Source organism: Danio rerio, chromosome 5, assembly GCF_052040795.2.
Source record: "Danio rerio strain M-AB ecotype USA chromosome 5, GRCz13ab, whole genome shotgun sequence".
NCBI classification, from domain to species: domain Eukaryota; kingdom Metazoa; phylum Chordata; class Actinopteri; order Cypriniformes; family Danionidae; genus Danio; species Danio rerio.
In genome coordinates, this window is record NC_141025.1 from 71,008,391 (window position 1) to 71,029,297 (window position 20,907).

Genomic DNA, 20,907 nt, shown 5'->3' on the forward strand with positions numbered 1-20,907 from the left:
AGCTATATCCTTTTAAATAATAAACACAATACATAAATATTAATAAACATAAGAAAATAACATTTATTTTAGTTGCTTAATTATTTTAGATAGACATTTCAGTAATATAATTATGTATATTAAAAATAATAAAGTATATATGTACCTATATTTATTAATTAATTAATAGTTTTTAAAGCATTTTAATATCTGTATTTATTAATTTAGCAAACAAAGAAAATAATTATGTTGTGTAACTGCTTTAAAAGTTCCTCAATGTCTCCTTGGAGTGTGTCAGAATTATCCACTTAACCTTCTTCCCTAACACACATTTACAGACGTTACTTAGCACATGAAGGCATGCAGATATCCATGGTTAGACTACAATGATGAGATGACGATGATGGAGTGTGTGCAGCCCTCACTCAGCCTAACCAATGTGCAGACTACTGTACAATCTCTACGCCCTGAACAGGTAGTCTGAACACTGGGAAAGCAGAGCGGGCACGAGGGAGATGAAGGAGTCCAGCATAACTGAGGAATCAATGTGCACAAAACATTTAAGAACAATATGTACATGCCAATTGCCTACATTATATAGTGTTAAAGGGAAAGTTCACTCAAACATTCCAATTCGACTATCATTTACTCACTCTTGACTTGTTTCAACCTTTATGAGTGTATATATTAAATATACTTAAAAATAAGATATTAATGGACATTTATCTTTCTTACAGGGATAGTTCACCCAAAAATGAAAATTCACTGACTATTTGCTCTCCCTTGAGTGGTTTCAAACATTTGCGAGTTTCCCCTTTTTGTCAAACACAAAAAAGGATATTTTAAAGCTGAAAATCTGTAATCATAGTAGAAAAAAACAAATACTATGGAAGTCAATGGTTACACATATTCAGCTTTCTTCAAAATATCTTCTTTTCTGTTTTTGACAGAAAAAGGAAACTCCCAAATGTTTGAAACCACTCAAGGGAGAGCAAATAGTCAGTACATTTTTATTTTAGGGTGAACTATCCCTTTAAGAAAGATAAATGTCCCTGAATACCATCAAACTCTGTTAAACACACATAATGAGTGTGTTTTTAATGCTTTTGTTAGTGAGCACAGACTACGTTGGTCTTAACTATCGAGTGTGTAGATCGCTGTAATACAACAAGCCATTTACTGTGGTAATATTACATCAGTTTTACTTGATAACTTATTTCATGAAGAGCATTAGTTATTTATTGAATTTTAATAAAACTATTATTCAGAAAAGCGGATCCACTTTAAACATTTTAGAAATTTTCTTATTTTATATAAAACATATAGACACTGTCAAAACATTATATGACCAATAAGTCATGGTAACTTATGCTTTTGTGGTCATTTAAGTTATTAATATACATAAACCTTGTTTTAACTAATATGTTTAAATCGTACAATCTCTTTTAAGTTCATTTAATGTCATTTTAATTCAATTTCGAGTCAAATTTAAAGCAACCACAGCTTTTTTTAAGTGTAACATTATTGTTATTATTATTTTAAATCTAAATGTATCTATAATTTATATATTTAGATTCATAAATCACATTTAAAACTACTTATTTTTGCCTTAATGCAATAATTAAAATTTACTTAATTGCTTTCCTTAACTTTACCCATGCATGAATCTAATATATGACCATTGATGAACATATATGCTCATATATATAGAAAAGGATGACATGATAGCTAATATATTTGATGAAATGATAGCTAATATATTTGAACATATATGTACATATTTTGAATTCCACTGGTTTAAAATTATATTTGTAAAATACCATTTTATACTGTATATACTGTATGTTATTTATTTATGGTGTATACAGTATATATGTGTTATTACACATATTTATATATATGAATTTCAAACATGAACTTGTATGTCATATGTAATTTGCATATACTACCATATGTCAGATTTCTTTATGGGCAAACTTTTAAATCTGTTTCCAACATATACACTACCGATCAAAGTTTTAGGTCATTTTTTTTTTTTTTTTTAAATGATTAGTTTTATTTTATAAATTAATAAAGTTATTCTGTTCATCAAGGCAGCATTTATTACATGTAAAAAAGTCTTAAAATGTTAAATATTTATTTACTCAATTTATTATTAATCTATTATTTATTTTATTACTTACTTATTGTATGTAGTTTCAAATGAAATTCTAGGCATGGGACGATAACCGTTTTCAAGGTATACCACGGTTTGGAAAAGTCAAGGTTTTAAAACCTCCAACATTTTCTGTAAAACAGTTCCTGAGGTATGTGTATGATTTTTTATTTACATTTTTTGTTTGTTTTTAGGACAACAGGATCTCCAGCAGAAAATACATCCAAAGATTGCCATTTTATATTGTGTGTAAATCTGTGTTTTTGAAACAATTGAAGACGGCAGAAGTCAAATAATCTTTTGAATTATTTAGCCTGACATGTTTAATGCTCCAGTCAATTATAAATCTTTAAAAAATAAAATACATTGTTTTCAAAGGGGAAAAAGTTTTAGTTTTTTACCCAGACATTTAAAAAGAATATATTTTAGAGCAGTGAGCACAATACCATGATACCGTGAAACTGTGATATTTTTAACCAAGGTTATCATACCGTCAGAATCTTATACCGGCCCATGCCTACTCCCGTCATTACTGCTTTTATTACTGTTACATGAATATTGGTAATAATAACAATAATAATTAATAGTAGAGTGATTTCTGAAGGATCATGTGGCTATAAAGACTGGAGTAATGAAGCTGAGAATTCATCAATAAAATCACTGGAATAAATGATTTCATTAAATTATAAACTACTTTTCAACAGTTGTTTTATAGTGCAATAACATTTCACAATTTGTACTGTAGTTTTGATGAAATAAAGGCAGCCTTGGTGAGCGGGAGAAGCTTATTTTCTTAACATTTTTAAAATCCCACTGTCCTCAAACTTTTGACCAGTAGTGTGTATATATACAGTTGAAGTTAGAATTATTAGCCCCCCTTTGAATTTTTTTATTTTTTTTTTAAATATTTTCCAAATGATGTTAGACAGAGCAAGGGAATTTTCACAGTATGTCTGATAATACTTTTACTTCTGGAGAAAGTCTTATTTGCTTTATTTCAGCTTAGATAAAAGCAGTTTTTAATTTTTAAACACCATTATAAGGACAATATTATTAGCCCCTTTAGAAAAAATATTTTTCCCGATAGACTACAGCACAAACCATCATTATACAAAAACTTACCTAATTACCCTAACCTGCCTATAGTTAATCTAATTAGCCTAGTGTCTTGAAAAATATCTAGTAAAAAATTAATTACTGTCATCATGGCAAAGATAAAATAAATCAGTTATTAAAAATGAGTTATTAAAATTATTATGTTTAGAAATGTGTTGAAAAAAAAAACTTCTCTCCAGAAAATGGGGGAAAAATAAATAGGGGGGCTAATAATTCTGACTTCAACTGTATACAAAATTATACTACCACGTCAACATTTGATGTGTATCAAAACATTTAATCAAAGTTTTCCTAAAGTTATTGTACAACATCCGTTCTTGTCCTAGCACCATTTTGAAAAACATTTTTGATTCAGATGTCGATCCAGATTACATATATACATAACCAAAAAGTACCTCAAGGTTTAAGCAACTGCCCTTCAGAATTGTCCCCTGGATGTTCCGATTGTCCTCCGAAAACCTCCATCCATCCCTTTCTCCGTCTGTCTCTATGTCCGGCTGGACGTCTGAGTTTGTGAGATGCCAAATAGCAAAGGATGAGTGGGGGAGGAGGAGGAGGAGACGGGGGTCCATTAAAACTGTTTGATGGTGGGACGAGAAGATGAAAAATGTGGGTGGCAAGAAGCGTTGGGTTCCCTGGCCCTTTCACCCCTTGTCGCCTCATAAATCCCTCTCAGATCTCAGAAACTCTTTGATAGCTGATATACATAATGTTGCGATATGCAGCATTTGCACTGTACAACTATTATAGCGTCTTTCAAAAACTTTTTTCACAATCGACGTGGCAGGTTTTGGACTTTTCTCTGGAAGAGTTGAAAAGCAGGAGAGAGAGAGAAAGAGGAGGAGTGTTCTGTTTTTTTTTTCTTTTTTAGTTTTCCCCCCGCCTTAAGTTTATGTTTCCTTTCTCGGTATACAGGAAGCGAGAGGTCAGAGGTCATAAAAGAATGAGACGAAGAAAGCTGGTATTGATGAAGAGCTGTCAGACTCAACGTTTGCTTTCAAATCTGTTTTTGACATCTGCGTGTGTTTATGTGTGTGTGTGTGTGTGTGTGTGTGTGTGTGTGTGTGTGTGTAAGTGGGTGGCGGTGCTGACTGAGTTTCTTGGCATGGAGGTGGAATTGTAATGTCTCCAGATGTGTAGTCCTGCGGTCTGTACCTCTCTTCATGCTGCTATTTATTCTGAAGCTCACTTCCTCTGCTCTTTCTGGATAAAGGGCTCTTTATACTGACTCCGCTAACGGTTACACATGTTCATGTTTTAAAGCATACCTGCACACACACTTTAAAGGGGTCACAACATGGAGTTTTTCAGGTTCACTTACAGTGTTAATCCATTTGTGTAGCACAAATTTGTTTAAAAATGTTTTTGTCTACATTCTCTTTGGACTCTATTTTAATGATCTAAGCGGTGGAAACTCACTCCACTGAAGGCATCTATTAGCCTACATATTTAATTTTGTTTGTTAAGCGCAATGATTTGTTTCAAAACTATTTCTTTTTTTGTTTGTTAAACTTTTACAGATATAAGAAAGTAATTTTACAGAAAAATTGTAACAAATACAATTCCCACCCCTACCCTCTACACAAGTTGAAATTACATTTATCTAACAGAGAAAAGAAGAAAAAAATACTAATGATAATAATAAAATAAATAAATAAATAAAAACAAATAAATAAATAAATAAATTAATTAATTAAAATAAATAAAATATAATAATAAATAAATAAATAAAAAATAAATTAAAATAAATTAATTTAAAAACAAAACTGGATAAGTTGGCGGTTCATTCCGCTGTGGGGACCCGGGATTATTAAAGGGACTAAGCCGAAAAGAAAATAAATGAATGAACATCCGTACAGAATACTCGTTTACTTTGATAACCCAATATTACATGAATGAATCCTCAGGTATTTATAAAGTACCAAAATATGTTTGCATTGCAATTGAATGGCCCTAAGATTTAGATTGACTTTTTTGATATACTGACATGCTCACAAAAGAAAATTCTAAATGGGTCCCATGTTTCAGAAAAAGCCCTTGTAAAAAGCCCTGTCAAAACTCGGGGGGAAAACTTTGATTCTACAATAACAGAAAACAACGTCTTGCTAACAGTGTCAAAAATGCAAGGGCGTTTGCAGTACAGTTCAATAACCCTGCTATATTTAGGGAAAGTCCAAAAAGTGCAATAAGAGGGCACAGTTTGATGTGTATCTTTGTCACAGAAGTGAAACACTTGAAAATTTATACCCAAAAGGAAGTGATTGATGGACAAAGCCAAGACATAGGTATTAAGTCTGCAGATGCTTGCTTACAGCGATCATATACAGGGTCCACGTCTTAAGTTACTTTTGCCAATCTCACTTTTGTCCAGTGTATTCGATGAACAAATTTTAATTGGATGAGGCAATGTCGTGCACAGAGAGGAGGTATGAACGCGGGAAAACAATACTATTTCTAAATTTAGTTATAATTTCCAGCAAACAAATAAATGAACAATAATATAGTGATGCAGACGTCTCCAAAACCCAACATGTGGACAAATCTAAACTTGTTTTATTTATTTATTTTATTTATACAGGGACAATGTACAACATGACATGTTGTGCCAGAGTAAGCTATAAAGCTAATTTACATCTGTAGTCCCTGTTTTTATTCAAACAAATGTAAATACAACATGCATAGTCCCCAGTTTTTATTCAAACAAATGTATATATGCATATAATTAATAATACTGCTAATAATAATAATATTGTTAGTTATACTTGTTAATAATACTTGTTTCAAAACTTTCAGTTTCTTCACAAAAAAGAAGATATTTAGAAGAATGCTAAAAAACCTGTAACCCTTGACTTCCATAGTATTAGTTTTTCTGTTATGGATGACAATGGCTACAGCTTCTCAGATTTTTTTAAACAGAAGAAAGAAACTAATACACTGTAAAAAGCACTGGTTGCCTTATATTTGTAAGCTGAATCTAATTAACCTTATGAGCTCTTTGACTTAAAACAGCTTGTGTAACTCATAAAATTAGACTAGAACATGATTACTTGAGTTTAATAAGTTACATTTACTAAAAACATGACCAATTAATCTTTTTTTTTTTACTTTGTAGGGGTTTGGAATCACTTGAGAGTGAATAAATGGTGATGAAATAAAAATTTTAGGGTGTTCTATCCCTTTCATGACTAGGTGTGTCGGAAGTTAATTCACATCTAGGTTGAAGGTCACGTTCACTGCGGAATGTTCCTCTTAAAAGCTGCAGGGTTTCTTATTATATGTGCATACGCTGACATGGATGTGACCTGTAAAAAAAGAAGAAGATATAAATCATCTTCACAGCACTTGATCCATCCTCGAGATCAGGGGCTCCCCTTACATTGTTTTTTGTGAACATTAATCTCAAAAACGGGCAGTTTGGATTGAACGTTTATTGTCACAGGATGATACTGTGTGCCTGGTCAGCACTTCTGAAGCCTTCAGTTTGAAAATCTATTTGGATTTCTGAAGTTCTTAAGGAATGTTCTGGGTTCAACACAAGTTCAGCTGTGTTGAAAGCATTTTGGTATGTTGAAAATGGTAGTTCATTTTTTAGCAAAAACACAAAGGATTATAGTAATAACTGTATTTAGAGTAATGTGGCTACTGTTTGCAAAAATATTGTTTCTGCTGTCAACCTGAAAAAAAAAAGGATGGCACGGTGACTCAGTGGTTAGCTCTGTCACATTACAGCAAGAAGGTCATTGGTTTGATTCTCAGCTAGGCCAGTTGGTATTTCTGTGTGGAGTTTGCTTGTTCTCCCAGTGCTGGCGTGGGTTTCCTCTGGGTGCTCCGGTTTCCCCCACAGTCCAAAGACATGCGCTATTGGTGAATTGGGTAAACAAAATTGACTGTAGTGTATAAATGTGTGTGAATTTTAGTATGTGAGTTTCCCAGTACTGGGTTGTGGCTGGAAGGGCATCCGCTGTGAAAAATATATGGTGGAATAGATGGTGGTTCATTCCATTGTGGCGACTTCAAAAAAATAAGGTACTAAGCTGACCTGTGGCTGTTTATAAAAATCCTTTACAGCCAATCACCGCTGGTTTAATTACCCGCTGAGCCAGTTGGCATTTCTGTGTGGAGTTTGGATGTTCTCCCAGTTTTGGCGTGGGTTCCCCAGTGTGTGTGTGTGTGTGTGTGAATGTTAGAGTGTATGGGTGTTTCCCAGTACTGGGCTGTGGCTGGAAGAGCATCCGCTGTCTAAAGCATATGCTGGAATAGTTGGTGGTTCATTCCACTGTGGCGACCCTTGATATAAAGGACTAAGCTGAAGGAAAATGAATGAATGAACGTAGACAATTCTTGCTGCTTTTAATTTTTAGCTAAATCAACTTAACTTTTCCTGTCATCTGAACTTACGTCAATCAAGCTGACTAAAAGTATGAAGTTAAACTTTGTATAACTTAAAGAAAAAATGTTGAAACCTGCTTAACTTGTTAAAGTAAGTTAAAGCAGCATAGAAATATTTGTCGTCTTGACTTTTTGTCACAATGTTTTTTGCCTTCACTTAAAGTGAGTAAATGCAATGCCTTAAAACCGACAAGTTGACTACTTAAAAAAGTGAGTTTTAGTTAGCTGTTGCAACAAACAAACAGAATTCTTGAAAGACAATTGTTTCAGCTCTAGAAAATCTTAAAGATAATGTCTACATTTAGATGAAATTAAGATGAGATTGCACTTATTTAGCTTTTTTAATTATTATTATTTATCAGTTTTTGGACTTAAGGATTGCTGACGTACCTAATCATTATGGTTTAGTTATTTTTTTTTCCATTTTACTTTATTTGTGTTCTTTTAATGTTGTGAAATGTGTTCCCCACAGTATTGAAAATGATATTGAATATCGATATTTTTCAAGGTATTATATCAAAGTTGGAAACTCCAGTATCGTGGAATAGGCGACAGCGCTACCTACTGTGCCACTGCGTCACAGATTAGGATTAGTTTTTGAACTTAAAGGGTTTATTGCAGTCGGTTTCCTCAAAAGGTTTGAGTTACCTTAACTTTTTGGGGTTTAGAGTGTATATGTTGATATCGTAAAATATAGTATCACACTTAAAACAATGTATACTTATATAAAAAGAAGGTTTTGAGGTTAATTTTCTTGTTTTTTTTTGGGACAACTTAATTGTTTTAGGTTCAATCTACGTAAATTCATTAAACTAAGCTAACTTAATTCCTTCACCACAAATCAGTTGTGTGGAACCCAGCATTTTTTTCAGTGCACTCAGTGTCCCAACACAATTTAAGTTAACTTTGTTGTTTTAACAAATTTAAGTTGATTGAACATAAAACAGTGAAGTTATCCCCCAAAAAACTAAAGAAGTGTGTTGATTCAGCTCATTATAAACAAGTCGTTTAAACAAGCAGCAAACATTTCTTGTATTGTATTGTTAATATAAGTACAGCTGATGTGTGGATCATTTAGTCTTGGCTTCTGAAACAAATTCCTCGTGTGGTTTGTAAGTAGGTTACTCTTCTGAAATGTGTATGCTTCACACTGTTAACATGCAAGTGTTTTCGTCTTCACTCCCTCTTACCCTCCTACACGCTTCGTTGTGTCATCTCTCATCACTGGCTTTCACTTTCAAGAAGAAAAAGCATCAATCAAGATGACAAATCATCTTTCTATTCCGCTTTAGGTAAAAGATAAAAACGCATACTTAAGAACACAAATTAATTCAGTTCATAGAGGATTTCCATCTCCAGCTTGTGTGCTGCTCATTAAGTGCGTGAGTCAGAAAGACTGATACTGCAGTGTGAATCAATACTCACATCACAAGTGCTTGTTAACCCTTTAGTGTAATAGCTGATGGGTTCAGAACAGTTAAATCAGTCGTCTGCATTTGCGTTCACACACTATTGATAGACCGTTCATGCAATCACAAGGATTAATGTTTAGCGGAACACTACAGAATGCATATAAATGATACGTTCTGTAAGTTTTGTGAATTTGTACAGTATTGTTTTATTCAGAAAATAAGTGTAATGAAGTTCACGGCCCTTTGGCTGCCGGGAAGAAGGAGGCGGAGAACCGACGTAGTTTTAAAATATTTATTTTTAATATGAATGGCGGCTCCTCACGGAGACTGCCGTCTAAACCAAAACAAACGGATGGCAGCTCCTTACGGAGACTGCCGTCAAACTGAAAGCAAAAGTTAAAACAATATGCCCGGGCCCGGTCCTCTCCCGGCTTCCTCTGCCATCGTTCCTCCTTTTATAGTCCAGAGCTCCTTCCGTGGGATTCAAGGCAGGTGCGCACCGCAGGTGTATCCACTTACGCGGTGGCCTCACTCCGTTCCCACGGCTCTAGGCCAGAACCCCCCCGCCACAATAAGCTATAGCTTTTTAAAAAAAAAAAATTATTGCTTTTTGGACTTAAGGACTGCTGACTTACCTTTTATGAGCATTTCAGTATTTTTTTCTCTTTTTACTTCATTTGCGTACTTTTAATGTTGCGGGATGTGTTTCCCACAGTATCGAAAATGATATCGAATATCAATATTTTTCAAGGTATCGTATGGAAGTTGGAAATTTCTGTATCGTGACAACACTAGAAGAAGCATATAAAATGTGAAAAGCAATGGACTGAATACTCAGCCCTGTGATACTCTGGAATTAACGTTTGACTGATATGGTAACACTTTATTAAGATGAAAATAAGATGAGATAGCACTAATTAAGCTTTTTATTATTATTTATTGCTTTTTGGACTTATGGTCTGCTGACATACCTAATAAAAGCATTATTGTTTTGTTATTTATTTCCTTTTTTACTTAATTTGCGAACTTTTATTGTTGTGAAATATGTTTCCCACAGTATCGAAAATGATATCGAATATCGATATTTTTCAAGGTATCATATTGAAGTTGGAAATTCCAGTATCGTGACAACAGTATACAAAATGTGAAAAGCAATGGTCTGAAGACTAAGCCCAGTGGTACTCTTAAATTAAGTTTTGACTGATATGATAGCTCTTCATTCAGATAAAAATAAGATGAGATTGCACTAATTTAGCTTTTTTTATTTATTTATTGGTTTTTGGCCTTAAGGACTGCTGAAGTACCTGATATAAGCATTATGGTTTAGTGATTTTTGTCCCTGTTTTACTTTATTTACGTACTTTTAATGTTGCGCAATATGTTCCTGACAGTATCGAAAATGATATTGAATATCGATATTTTTCAAGGTATCGTATCGAAGCTGGAAATTCTAGTATCTTGACAACACTTTACAAAATGTGAAAAGCAATGGTCTGAAGACTCAGCCCTATGGTACTCTGGAATTAACTTTTGACTGATATGATACCTCTAGATTTACTTCTTCAAACTAGCATTCAGATAGATATGATTTTGCTAGTGCCATGCTGCTAATTTTCAAGCATATTTAGGAGAATGTCTTACTAGTATTATAAAATGAAGGTGCAGTAATACTATCGGACGGTAAGAGCAGGTCGTTTGTAAATCTGATGAGTGCGGTTTAAGTGCTATGAAATAGCCTAAATACTGACATGAATTCCCAGGTACAATTTCTTTTCAAGAATGAACGTAATTGAATAGACACCACTTTCCGTAGGTTTTTTTTTTCCATAGAAAATACAGATTTGAAATTGGTCTGTAATGTACCAATTCACTAATCCAGCTGTTTTTTAATTAGATGCTTATTATTTTGAGGTTTTCAGCAAATGTCAATAGTAATGATGAATTAATAATAGGATTTACTACTTCTGAGAACTTTTAATAGCATGGTAGGTAAATGAATTACCATACTTTTATACATTTCTTCCTCTCCAATAGTTTAGAGAGACTGAAGTTTTTCTTTGGAGATCTACCGTGCACTAGTTAGCATGGCACTATATCTGATGCTTGCACTGTGCTAATTTGGCTCTGATTTGATCAGTCTTCTAAGTAAGATGGTCTGTTTGGTCACTAGGTGGCTAAAAACGTTTATCTATATATAGTATACATACAGAATATAGCAACATTCATTCTGAAATACTGTATCCTACAAGGTAGTGTGCTCAACATCTCTTTCCTGTTGTGATAGTGTTTTGCTGTGGCCTGTTCGTAGTAAATTGTGCTCATTGCCCCCTGCAGGAGAAAGAGAAGAAGTACATGCTGCCATTGGACAACCTGAAACTCAGAGATATCGAGAAGAGTTTCATGTCCAGCAAGCACGTGTTTGCTCTCTTCAACACTGAACAAAGGTTAGAGAGTAACACCAACTACACAGCTCTCTCTTTCTCAAAAATCAACCAATCAAACAAACAAACATGATAGTAAATAAATGATGTACACTAAAACTCAATATTTAGGGTCACTAAGATTCCCTTATGCTCATAAACTGTGATAATTTTTAAATAATATTACAAGTCAAGATAAATACTTTGTTTTATTGAATTTTAGACATTGGAGAAGCTTTAAAAGAAGTTTATCAAATAACTTACAGTAATACAGTAGTATATAGTAAGATCTGAAATTACCTTAACGTTTCATTATTATTTAATTGTTTGAATGTTTCAATGCTTATCCATGTTATTGGGATGTTGTTTCAGGAACGTATATAAAGACTACAGGCAGTTGGAGTTGGCTAGCGACACTCAGGAGGAGGTGGACAGTTGGAAAGCATCCTTCTTACGAGCTGGAGTTTACCCAGAGCGCATCACTGTACGTCAATGCCATCAATGATCAGCTGACAGTACTTACCGTACACGTTACTGAGCTGTGATGACTGCTGCATGCATATAAGCAGTGTTGGGGAAAGTTACTTTTAAACGTTTTACATAACAATCTAGCATTACTCTGTTTAAAAACGAACTAAATGTGCTACTTTTTTATTGAAAGTAATGTGTAACGTTAGTTTAGCGTACTGATAGATTAAAAAAAGTAACTGGCATTACATTTCTAAAAAGAAAATAAGGTAATGTTTTCTTAGAATGGAAAAAGTAATGTTACTTTCGTAGTTACTTTAAAAAGTAATCTGATTACATTACTCATATTACTTGTAACGCATTACCCCCAACATTGCATATAACCAATAACAAATGCAAGTCTAACTAACTACATTGGTTTGCTCATTTGCATAACTCGCTTACTAATTTGATTAACTTATTCTGCTTTTTTGCTGCATCTGCAGGACAAAGAGAAGGTAAGTTGAATACGTTTTCTGTCGAATTCAAACATATTGTTTCTTTTTATATCAGTACATGTTGGTGTGTTTTGAAATTATCGTATGAGAAAGGAGATCAATGACTGGGACTAATTTTCTAAATATTAGTGGTTGTAATTGGATTACTCGTGATAGGGTTCAATTAGCTTTGCTTTGTTAAATTTCCTACATTTTTGTGAATTGTAAAATACTTTGCTCAGGGTACTTTTCGTTGCACGTTTCAGATAACAAATCCACTAGAGGGTGCTGTCTACATTTTTGCGAATTTGAAATATGTTATAGTACGTTTTGTTGTATGTCTCATACACACACAAACAGATCGCCTAGCAAACCACTGACCCAAACTCTACCCTAAACTAAAACAACAGTGTTTTAAAAAGCAAACGGAAGAGAAAAGTGTACTGCAATCACATGGTTTTACCTTGATTTTACATTGCTTTCTTTTGTGGAACCGTGCTTCATCAAACTCAAACCAGAGAACTCTAAATCACAAATATAAAAGTGAGCTCATGAGCAAACTGACCATGTTAGAAAAGTTGTCCATATACGTAGAGATCAATGTATTCTTACTGCAATTCGTAACTTTTCCATTTAGCAGCTAATGTGTATGAGTTTGTATGATAACATACATGTTTGTCTGATTTGCTCATCCGGCAATGACGGTTTGATCTTCCTTTAAAAATTGTATGTTTTCAAATTGTGTGAATTTGTTTGAATTAGTCACTTTTCTGACAATACGTAAAATAGTTACGTTTCCTTGTGAGATTTGGCCAGAAAAATAGGTGTATTTTTTATGTATTATTAAGGTGATGTTTATTTGTAGTTGCAAAAAGAACCACACAAAATTAATCCTTCATTCATCAATAATGCAACACAGGCTTATTGTAAAAACGTACCCCCGTATACATTTCTGGAGAGCGCAAGTTATGTAGCCAGTGCTACGTATGGCTGTATTTCATCTTTAAAACGAACTCTACAGGGCGGTATGATGCAGCCACCAGCGTCTATTTCTTTTCGCACTACCAGCTGACCGCTTACCTTCATGTGGATGGCTTTTCCAATGTTACCAGTTTGTCCAGTGGCTTGCTACATACGTCAGTGGACTTGAGATGCAGAGGGGAGTTGACCATGATGACAGGGTTTGAGTCTGGCAAAGAATGGTTTCAGAAAGCAGATAAAACAAAAACAAAAGGCATAAAATTAAGATAAATAATTAAATATCAGGGTGAGAATGTGGAAATATTTAAAAGTGTGGTAAACATCAGGCTTTCCTTTTTCCGGATTGCTTTTAAAAACACTGTCGGTTGGGTTTAGGGAAGGTGGGGGGATTGGTCAGTCAGTCAGTCAATCGGTCAGTCAGGCAATCGACAGCGGCCTCTGGTAAATTTACGTGAGAACAGCAGCACCAATGGCACTCGCGAGAGAATTTTGAGATTAGAAAAAGTGTACACAATGGCCTCTGATGGATTTGCGAAAACAAAAACCGCAAAAGACATACCTCCTGGGATGTATTTCACGATGTACAGAAATCTATGCAGGGGTACATATCAATAATGAGCCTGGGTTGCAACAATGGGTTTCTGAAATGTCATTAATGTGAAAAGGAACTAAATTTGTTAGCATCATACTGCCCTATAGCATTCATTTAGCCTAGTCAAACATATGTTGAAGTATGTTTTTTTGTGGTTTCACACAAAAGTAGGCATTTCCAATGAGCCTTTAGAAAAATTTTGTGTATATGAATACTAATTATCAGTAGCTCAATTTAAATATTCCCAAACTGAAAAAAAACTGTCAAGTTTAAACGTTGGCTTGTGAAAATTTTGTAGTAGTATTTTTAAAACTTGGACTTTTGCACATTTTTACTTGTAGCAAATCATCTTTTTACATTGTGTTGGCTATTGATAACATTGATTTTAGCTACTACTGGTTCTAGAGTTACAATTTTTAAATCCGATTGAGAAAATCACAACAATATTCAAACAATTTTCCTGTCAATCAAAGTGCCCCAAATTATGAACGGATTATTTCGGTTCATATACACACAGCCATTGTGTCTTTAATTTTATTAATGCATGTAATACATCAATATCAATATGTACCCTCAGCAGAGTGACACCAGTGACGAGAGCAGCTCGGATGGCTTCATGCACTCCATGGATCCTCAGCTTGAGAGGCAGGTGGAGACCATCAGAAACCTTGTGGATTCCTACATGGCCATTGTCAACAAGACTGTGCGGGACCTCATGCCCAAGACCATCATGCACCTCATGATCAACAATGTAAGAAGTGTTGACCTTAAAATTTTTATAAATTCCAATTGCTAAACATTCATTGCAGAATTTGACACCAGTCCCCAAGGATCCTTGTAAGACTGTTGGAACATGATTCCCATGTCTGTAAGATCTCAGCTCTTATAATGTCAGACTGTATGATATGCAGCGCACATTGAAGAAGATGCCCAGAGGCGGTATGAACATGGAGCTGCTTATTGCACTGGTGAACAATAACCATTTCTTCATCGCTAGAGCTGGAGCTGCTCCTTGAACCATCCATGCTTGTTCGAATCGCCAGTAACTTTAACAACAAACATGTCAGCTTTCTTCTTCTGTCTTCTTCTGTGTTACAAGCTTAAAATTGTGTAGCGCTAGGGCTGGGCAATTTTTCAGATTAATTCGAATTTATGTTTTGATTTATATTTTGAATCAAATCGAGAAATCGCGATTTTTAAAAAATATATATATTTAATAGATTATAATGGCACCAATGCGCTTTGGTTCACTCTCTGTATGAAGCAGGAAGTTTCACACCAGAAGCACCTCTCGGCGACGCGACGCGCAGCACCATGCCATGGATTTTAGAATTCTAAACAGGTTTCTATACACACACCGACGCCGCCCAGCCACGATTCACGAAGCAGTTCTTATTTCAGCCGGCCCACAGAGCGCCATCTGATTAGTTTCATGTTAAGTAGGTATCATGCAAATGTGCGCGTTTGGTGATAGTTTAAACTGTCATGTCCGCGCCGTTTCGTGGCGCTTCTGGTGTGCGACCTGCTTGACTGCCTGTTAAAGCGTGAAGTCATGTAGGATTTTACTTGTTGCACGTCTGTGTGGATTGTCAAGACATTCCCTCATCAAGTCGATAAACTCGGTCTCAACATGTATGAAGGACATAAAAACCTGCCGCGTGAAAAACCACGCCGATCTTTTGGTTTGAACATGAGTAGAAGTGAGGGACCCACTGTAGCAGTGAAAATGAAAGTATCCGCCCCCATGACGTCATTTAGCGGACCTAGTTGAAAACCAGACAGATCAGGCAGCATAATACAGAGAGTGGAGCAAAGCGCATCAAATGATCGGTATTTAAAAGGTGGAAAAAGAATAATAGATTAAATATATAATTTTATATTAGACACACATCTAGTGCTTGTATTTGCTCCTGCTATACATCCACAACTTCACACATTGGGTTAAATTAGGCTTTACAGTTTCCATGTTCAGTCCTTTTTCTTCCACTGTATCTTTTTAAGAAAAAGGCAGCAGCTTTACAACCTGTCATTTAATCAGAAGACAAAGTCAAAGCCGAGCTGAAAGCCAATCTTTCATAGGCTTAGCAAAACTTGCAAAAAAATACCTCTTTATTCCTGCAAGTGCATTATTTACACAAATATTTCTTATTCAAATCTTCTGCAACGCTATTTAACTCGTGAATTTGTTTTACGTTTATTTACACCTTGACCGATTTTTGCATGGCATGGCCATTAAAAATACAAAGTTCCTTAACCAGATGGTTTTTCAAGTTACTTTTAAAGAGAATGTTACTTCAGTCATGTTGTTGTAATGTTTTGAGAAGACTAGTAACACAATAAAAAAAAATCGAAATCTTGAATGGTCAAATTTTATAAAAAACCTAGATTTTTTTTTTGCTAAATTGCCCAGCCCTATGTAGCGCCATCTAACGTCAAGTAGTGATTTTGCATACTCTTCTGCTCGACGCCTGTGAAAATCGTTTGGGTTTGAACATGGAAAAACATTTCGAAAAACGCTGACGATAAACGCAAATGAAAAGCGTCCCGGTGTGTACGAGCCTTCAGATTCAGCAATCCTGTGGCTTCTTGATTTGATGGTGTTCTCAGTTGAAATCAAGTCTTAAAGGCACAGTATATATTTTCGCCACTATAGGGCTCTATATTCAGAACAAACAAAGACTTCTATTCAACGCCTCAAGTATTCAACACTTATATATAACTTACGGTCGTCACATGGTGAAGAAGCAGCACTGTTTTATCCTTCTAAATACATTTTAGGGTTCTGTCATAATCCTTCTCTGTTCAGTGTAATAAAACCCAACATATTAAAGCGGCGTTTCCCTGTTTTCTAAAAAAACCAAACTGAAAGTTCAACGGTGTGCGATGTCATTAGCATGAACACTTCAGTCAGTCTGCTTAACTAGTCATAATTGCTTATTTCTCTAAATTTGAACATTCTTTTAAACATTTAGGATAATGTAAGTACATAAGTCAGCAAAATATTTAACACTTTCTAGTGATTTTTGGGTATTTTAATGAAAAAGTCACTGATCAAAACCTAGGATTATAGGAATAATTTTTTTAAATATATCTCAGATGATTAATTGTGGCCAAAATAACACATTGGGCTCTATTTTAATGATCTAGACAAAAAGTCTAAAGCGCATTAAGCATTAAAGGCACATCTGAATCCACTTTTGGTATTTTATAGACGGAAAAACACGCTCTGCGCCCTGGCGCATGGTCTAACAGGGTTGAGCTTATCCTCTTAATGAGTTATGGGTGTGTTTTGAGCATAACGTGCATTAAACCAATCATCTCCCATTCCCTATAAAAGTCAGTTGCGTTGCTCCGTGGCTCATTTGCTACATGGCGACTTTGTAAGTGGAAAAACTGAACACTCACTAGTGAGAAAACAGTTAAACAAACCATCTGCAGTGAGAATAAATGGCCTCCTCCATTTGGCCTCTTTACTTTCTCTTACTTCTTTACTTTTGTGGATAAGGAAACAGTGTTGTACGCACTAATCTGAAGACATCCATTAGCCTACATATTTAATTTAGTTTGTTAAGAGCAAAGATTTGTTTTAAAACTATTTCTAAATTCAGTTCTAATCTGCGCGGGACTAAATTTTAGCCCGAACCAGACCGCTTCCGCTTATATTAACAATTTGTTGTCCCGCTGCCCGACCCGCCCCGTTTTCTGGTCGCCGCGCCCGATCCCGCTAAAGAGCGGGGGAGAACAAAACCGAAAATCACCCAGCTATACAGTCCAGACAGCCAAGCTGTGCACACACACACAGACAAAGCTCTCTCTCTCTCTCATACGCGCGCGCGCACTAACACACACACAAGCACCAAGCAGACACAAAGGCGTTTGCTGTTATATCAACTCAAAGGCTTGTAATACCATGTATCAAGTACCAATGTAATACCAAAAGGTTTTATATAAAGGTATGTAAATACTGAGTCGCGCCAGCTTTGCGCCGCAGCGCACATTACTCTCGGGCCGATTCCGGCGTGGATGCGGCAGCGTCGGCTCGCTTACGGTCGCCGCACCTGATTCGGGCCGGAATCGGGCCGTGAGTCCACGAGTCCGGCAGCCAGAGCCGGGCCGAGTGGTAAGTCTCCGGCAGGCGAGAATCTAGCCGGAACTGGCCCGAGTGTATTTTGCTATCTGGGAAAGCTCTCTCTCTCTCTCTCTCTCATTCGCGCGCGCACTAACATACACACACACAAGCACCAAGCACACACACAGGCAAAGCTCTCTCGCTCTCTCTCATTCGCATAGCAATATCCGCGATATTGCTAGACAGCCCGCTCCCGTCCCAAATTAAACCCGTTACCGACCGCTCCCGCGATTTATTCGGAAATTTATTCCCGCGCCGCAGAAATCTGGTCGGGTCCTGCGGCGCCCGCGGGACAGCCGTGGGAATGCAGACCTCTAGTTCTAATTTCTAGCAAATTAATAAATAAACAATAAAAGCGACGTGTGGTCAAAAAAAAAACTCATGAAAAAAACACGTCCTATTTTTATGCCCAATATGGTGATGCAGACGTCTCCAAAACCCAACAGGAGGACAAATCACCCATGAGTCCAGTAAGTGGCGCAAATGGATTTGCTATTTAAACAACGTGGACCAAAACGTGAATATTAGGGTTGCCTTGGTCTGAATATAGCAGCAAATCGCATCAAACATGCCTTATTGCGCTGGGTGTACGATAGGGCCCTTTGGCTTCCTTGCATAAAGCAGTCAAATTAAAAATATGTACGTTTTTCCTGTAGGATCTAAATAGATGGTTCTCAACCCTACAGTAAAGCACTTTTTTATTTCTCTTTCTTCTCTTATAGACTAAGGACTTCATCCATGCTGAGCTGCTAGCTAACCTGTACTCATGTGGAGACCAGAACACTCTGATGGAGGAGTCTGCAGAGCAGGCTCAGCACAGGGAGGAGATGCTGCGCATGTACCACGCTCTAAAAGAGGCCCTGAACATCATCGGGGACATCAGCACCAGCACCGTCTCCACTGCCATGCCTCCACCGGTCGATGACTCCTGGCTGCAGGTACAAGGAGGACCTTCAGGGCGCAGGTACTTTTTTTTAACATCTTTGTTTTTTATGTCGATTATATGTACTCACTAATATATTTAAGTTGTACAGGCTTGTATTTTACCATGCAAAGGCAAAAGACAGTGGAGCTCTATCATACACCCAGGGCAATGCGGTGACAGGCATGACACGAGTGTTTTTTGCTAGTTTCAGCCTGGGCAAGTATGCATTTGCACCCATTTGTGCTGGTATAAAAAACAAGGTGTGTTAAAGTGCATTGTTGGTGCCTTGCTGTTGTGAGGCAACTGAAATAAAACACACTAATGTCCAACTAAATGCTGGTCTAAAGTCAATTTGTTTTTAAGAGCAAATTAGTGATATGCATCCATGTAAATCCAAAAAGCTTATATATATATACACACATACATATAAAAAAAAATATATATATATTTATATATGAATATATATATATATATATATATATATATATATATATATATATATATATATATATATATATATATATATATATATATATATATATATATATATTGTGCTGCTGGGCATCCGTGTGTGTAAAAAGCAACATTTATAAAAAGCAACATTTATATATATATATATATATATATATATATATATATATATATATATATATATATATAAATGTTGCTTTTTACACACACGGATGCCCAGCAGCACAAAATATCTTTAAATATGAAATAATAAAGCATTAAAAATGTTTTTTAATTGATTATTAAATGATTATTGTCAATATATAAAGTCATGGGAATGCCATGCTATAGTTCAGTTTTTTTAACTCCACTTTGTTTTTTTTGTTCATTTATTAGTTTTTCTGGAAATGAAAACTAAATTTAGAAATAGTTCATAGGGCCTAACAAATGACATTATGAGACGAATTATGGAATGGATGTATCTTGAGTGGATGGATGCATAGATACTGTATGTAAATTTGGTGGATGGTTTAGCTTAATAGATAAATGGATGGATGTATAGATAATTTTAATAGACGGATGGATGGATAGTTTGAATTTATGGATGGATGGATATATAAATGGGTAAATGATTTGGCTCCAAATATGAATGGATGAATGGATTAATAGTTTGGATATTTTGAATTAATGGATATATATGTAAATGGGTGGATGGTATGGGTCAAAAGATAAAAGAATGGATGGGTGGATGGATGGATGGCTGGATGGTTTGGTTTAATAGATAAATGGATGGATGGATAATTTTAATAGATGGATGGATGGATGGTTTGAATTTAGGGATGGATGGATGGATGGAAGCATGGATAGTTTGGATGGATAGTTTTGATTGACAGATGGATGGTGGATAGATGGATTGATGGACAGTATGGATGGATAGTTTGAATTTATGGATGGATGGATATGTAAATGGGTGGATGATTTGGCTCGAAATATGAATGGATGAGTGGAATAATAGTTTGGATAGTTTGAATTAATGGATAGATATGTAAATGGGTGGATGGTATGGGTCAAAAGATTAATGAATGAATGGGTGGATGGATGGATGGATGGATGGATGGATGGATGGATGGATGGATGGATGGATGGATGGATGGATATGTAAATGGCTGGATGGTTTGGTTCTATAGATAAATGGATGGATGGATGGATAATTTTAATAGACGGATGGATGGATAATTTGAATTTAGGGATGAATGCCCCAGCAATGAAGCACATAAACACATAGACATAGACATAACATTGCAACAGGGGATGTGGATATATTCTGATGAAGGCGGCAGCCATCTGGTTCTGCAGCCAGGTGGCGCTGGTCACAGACCCACCTTCCCACTGTAGTGTATGAAAGAAATTACACA

The 20,907-nt window shown here is 35.6% G+C and overlaps 2 protein-coding genes across 23 annotated transcripts in view; one reads left to right on the forward strand and one right to left on the reverse strand.

The window, feature by feature from the left end:
* dnm1b (dynamin 1b) overlaps positions 1-20,907 on the forward strand; it is a 72,705-nt gene that overhangs the window by 40,575 nt on the left and 11,223 nt on the right. For 9 of the 22 annotated variants that reach the window (XR_015489879.1, XR_015489877.1, XR_015489878.1 and 6 more), the window contains 4 exons: positions 11,386-11,495; positions 11,844-11,955; positions 14,566-14,739; positions 18,840-19,081. Coding sequence is in view for 6 of the 22 variants with exons in the window: in XM_087251043.1 (XP_087107169.1) it covers positions 11,386-11,495; positions 11,844-11,955; positions 14,566-14,739; positions 18,840-19,081 (638 nt within the window). In the remaining 16 variants the exon portion in view is untranslated. 22 annotated transcript variants of the gene reach the window in all.
* LOC147844485 (uncharacterized) overlaps positions 1-20,907 on the reverse strand; it is a 133,884-nt gene that overhangs the window by 24,486 nt on the left and 88,491 nt on the right. The window lies entirely within an intron of this gene.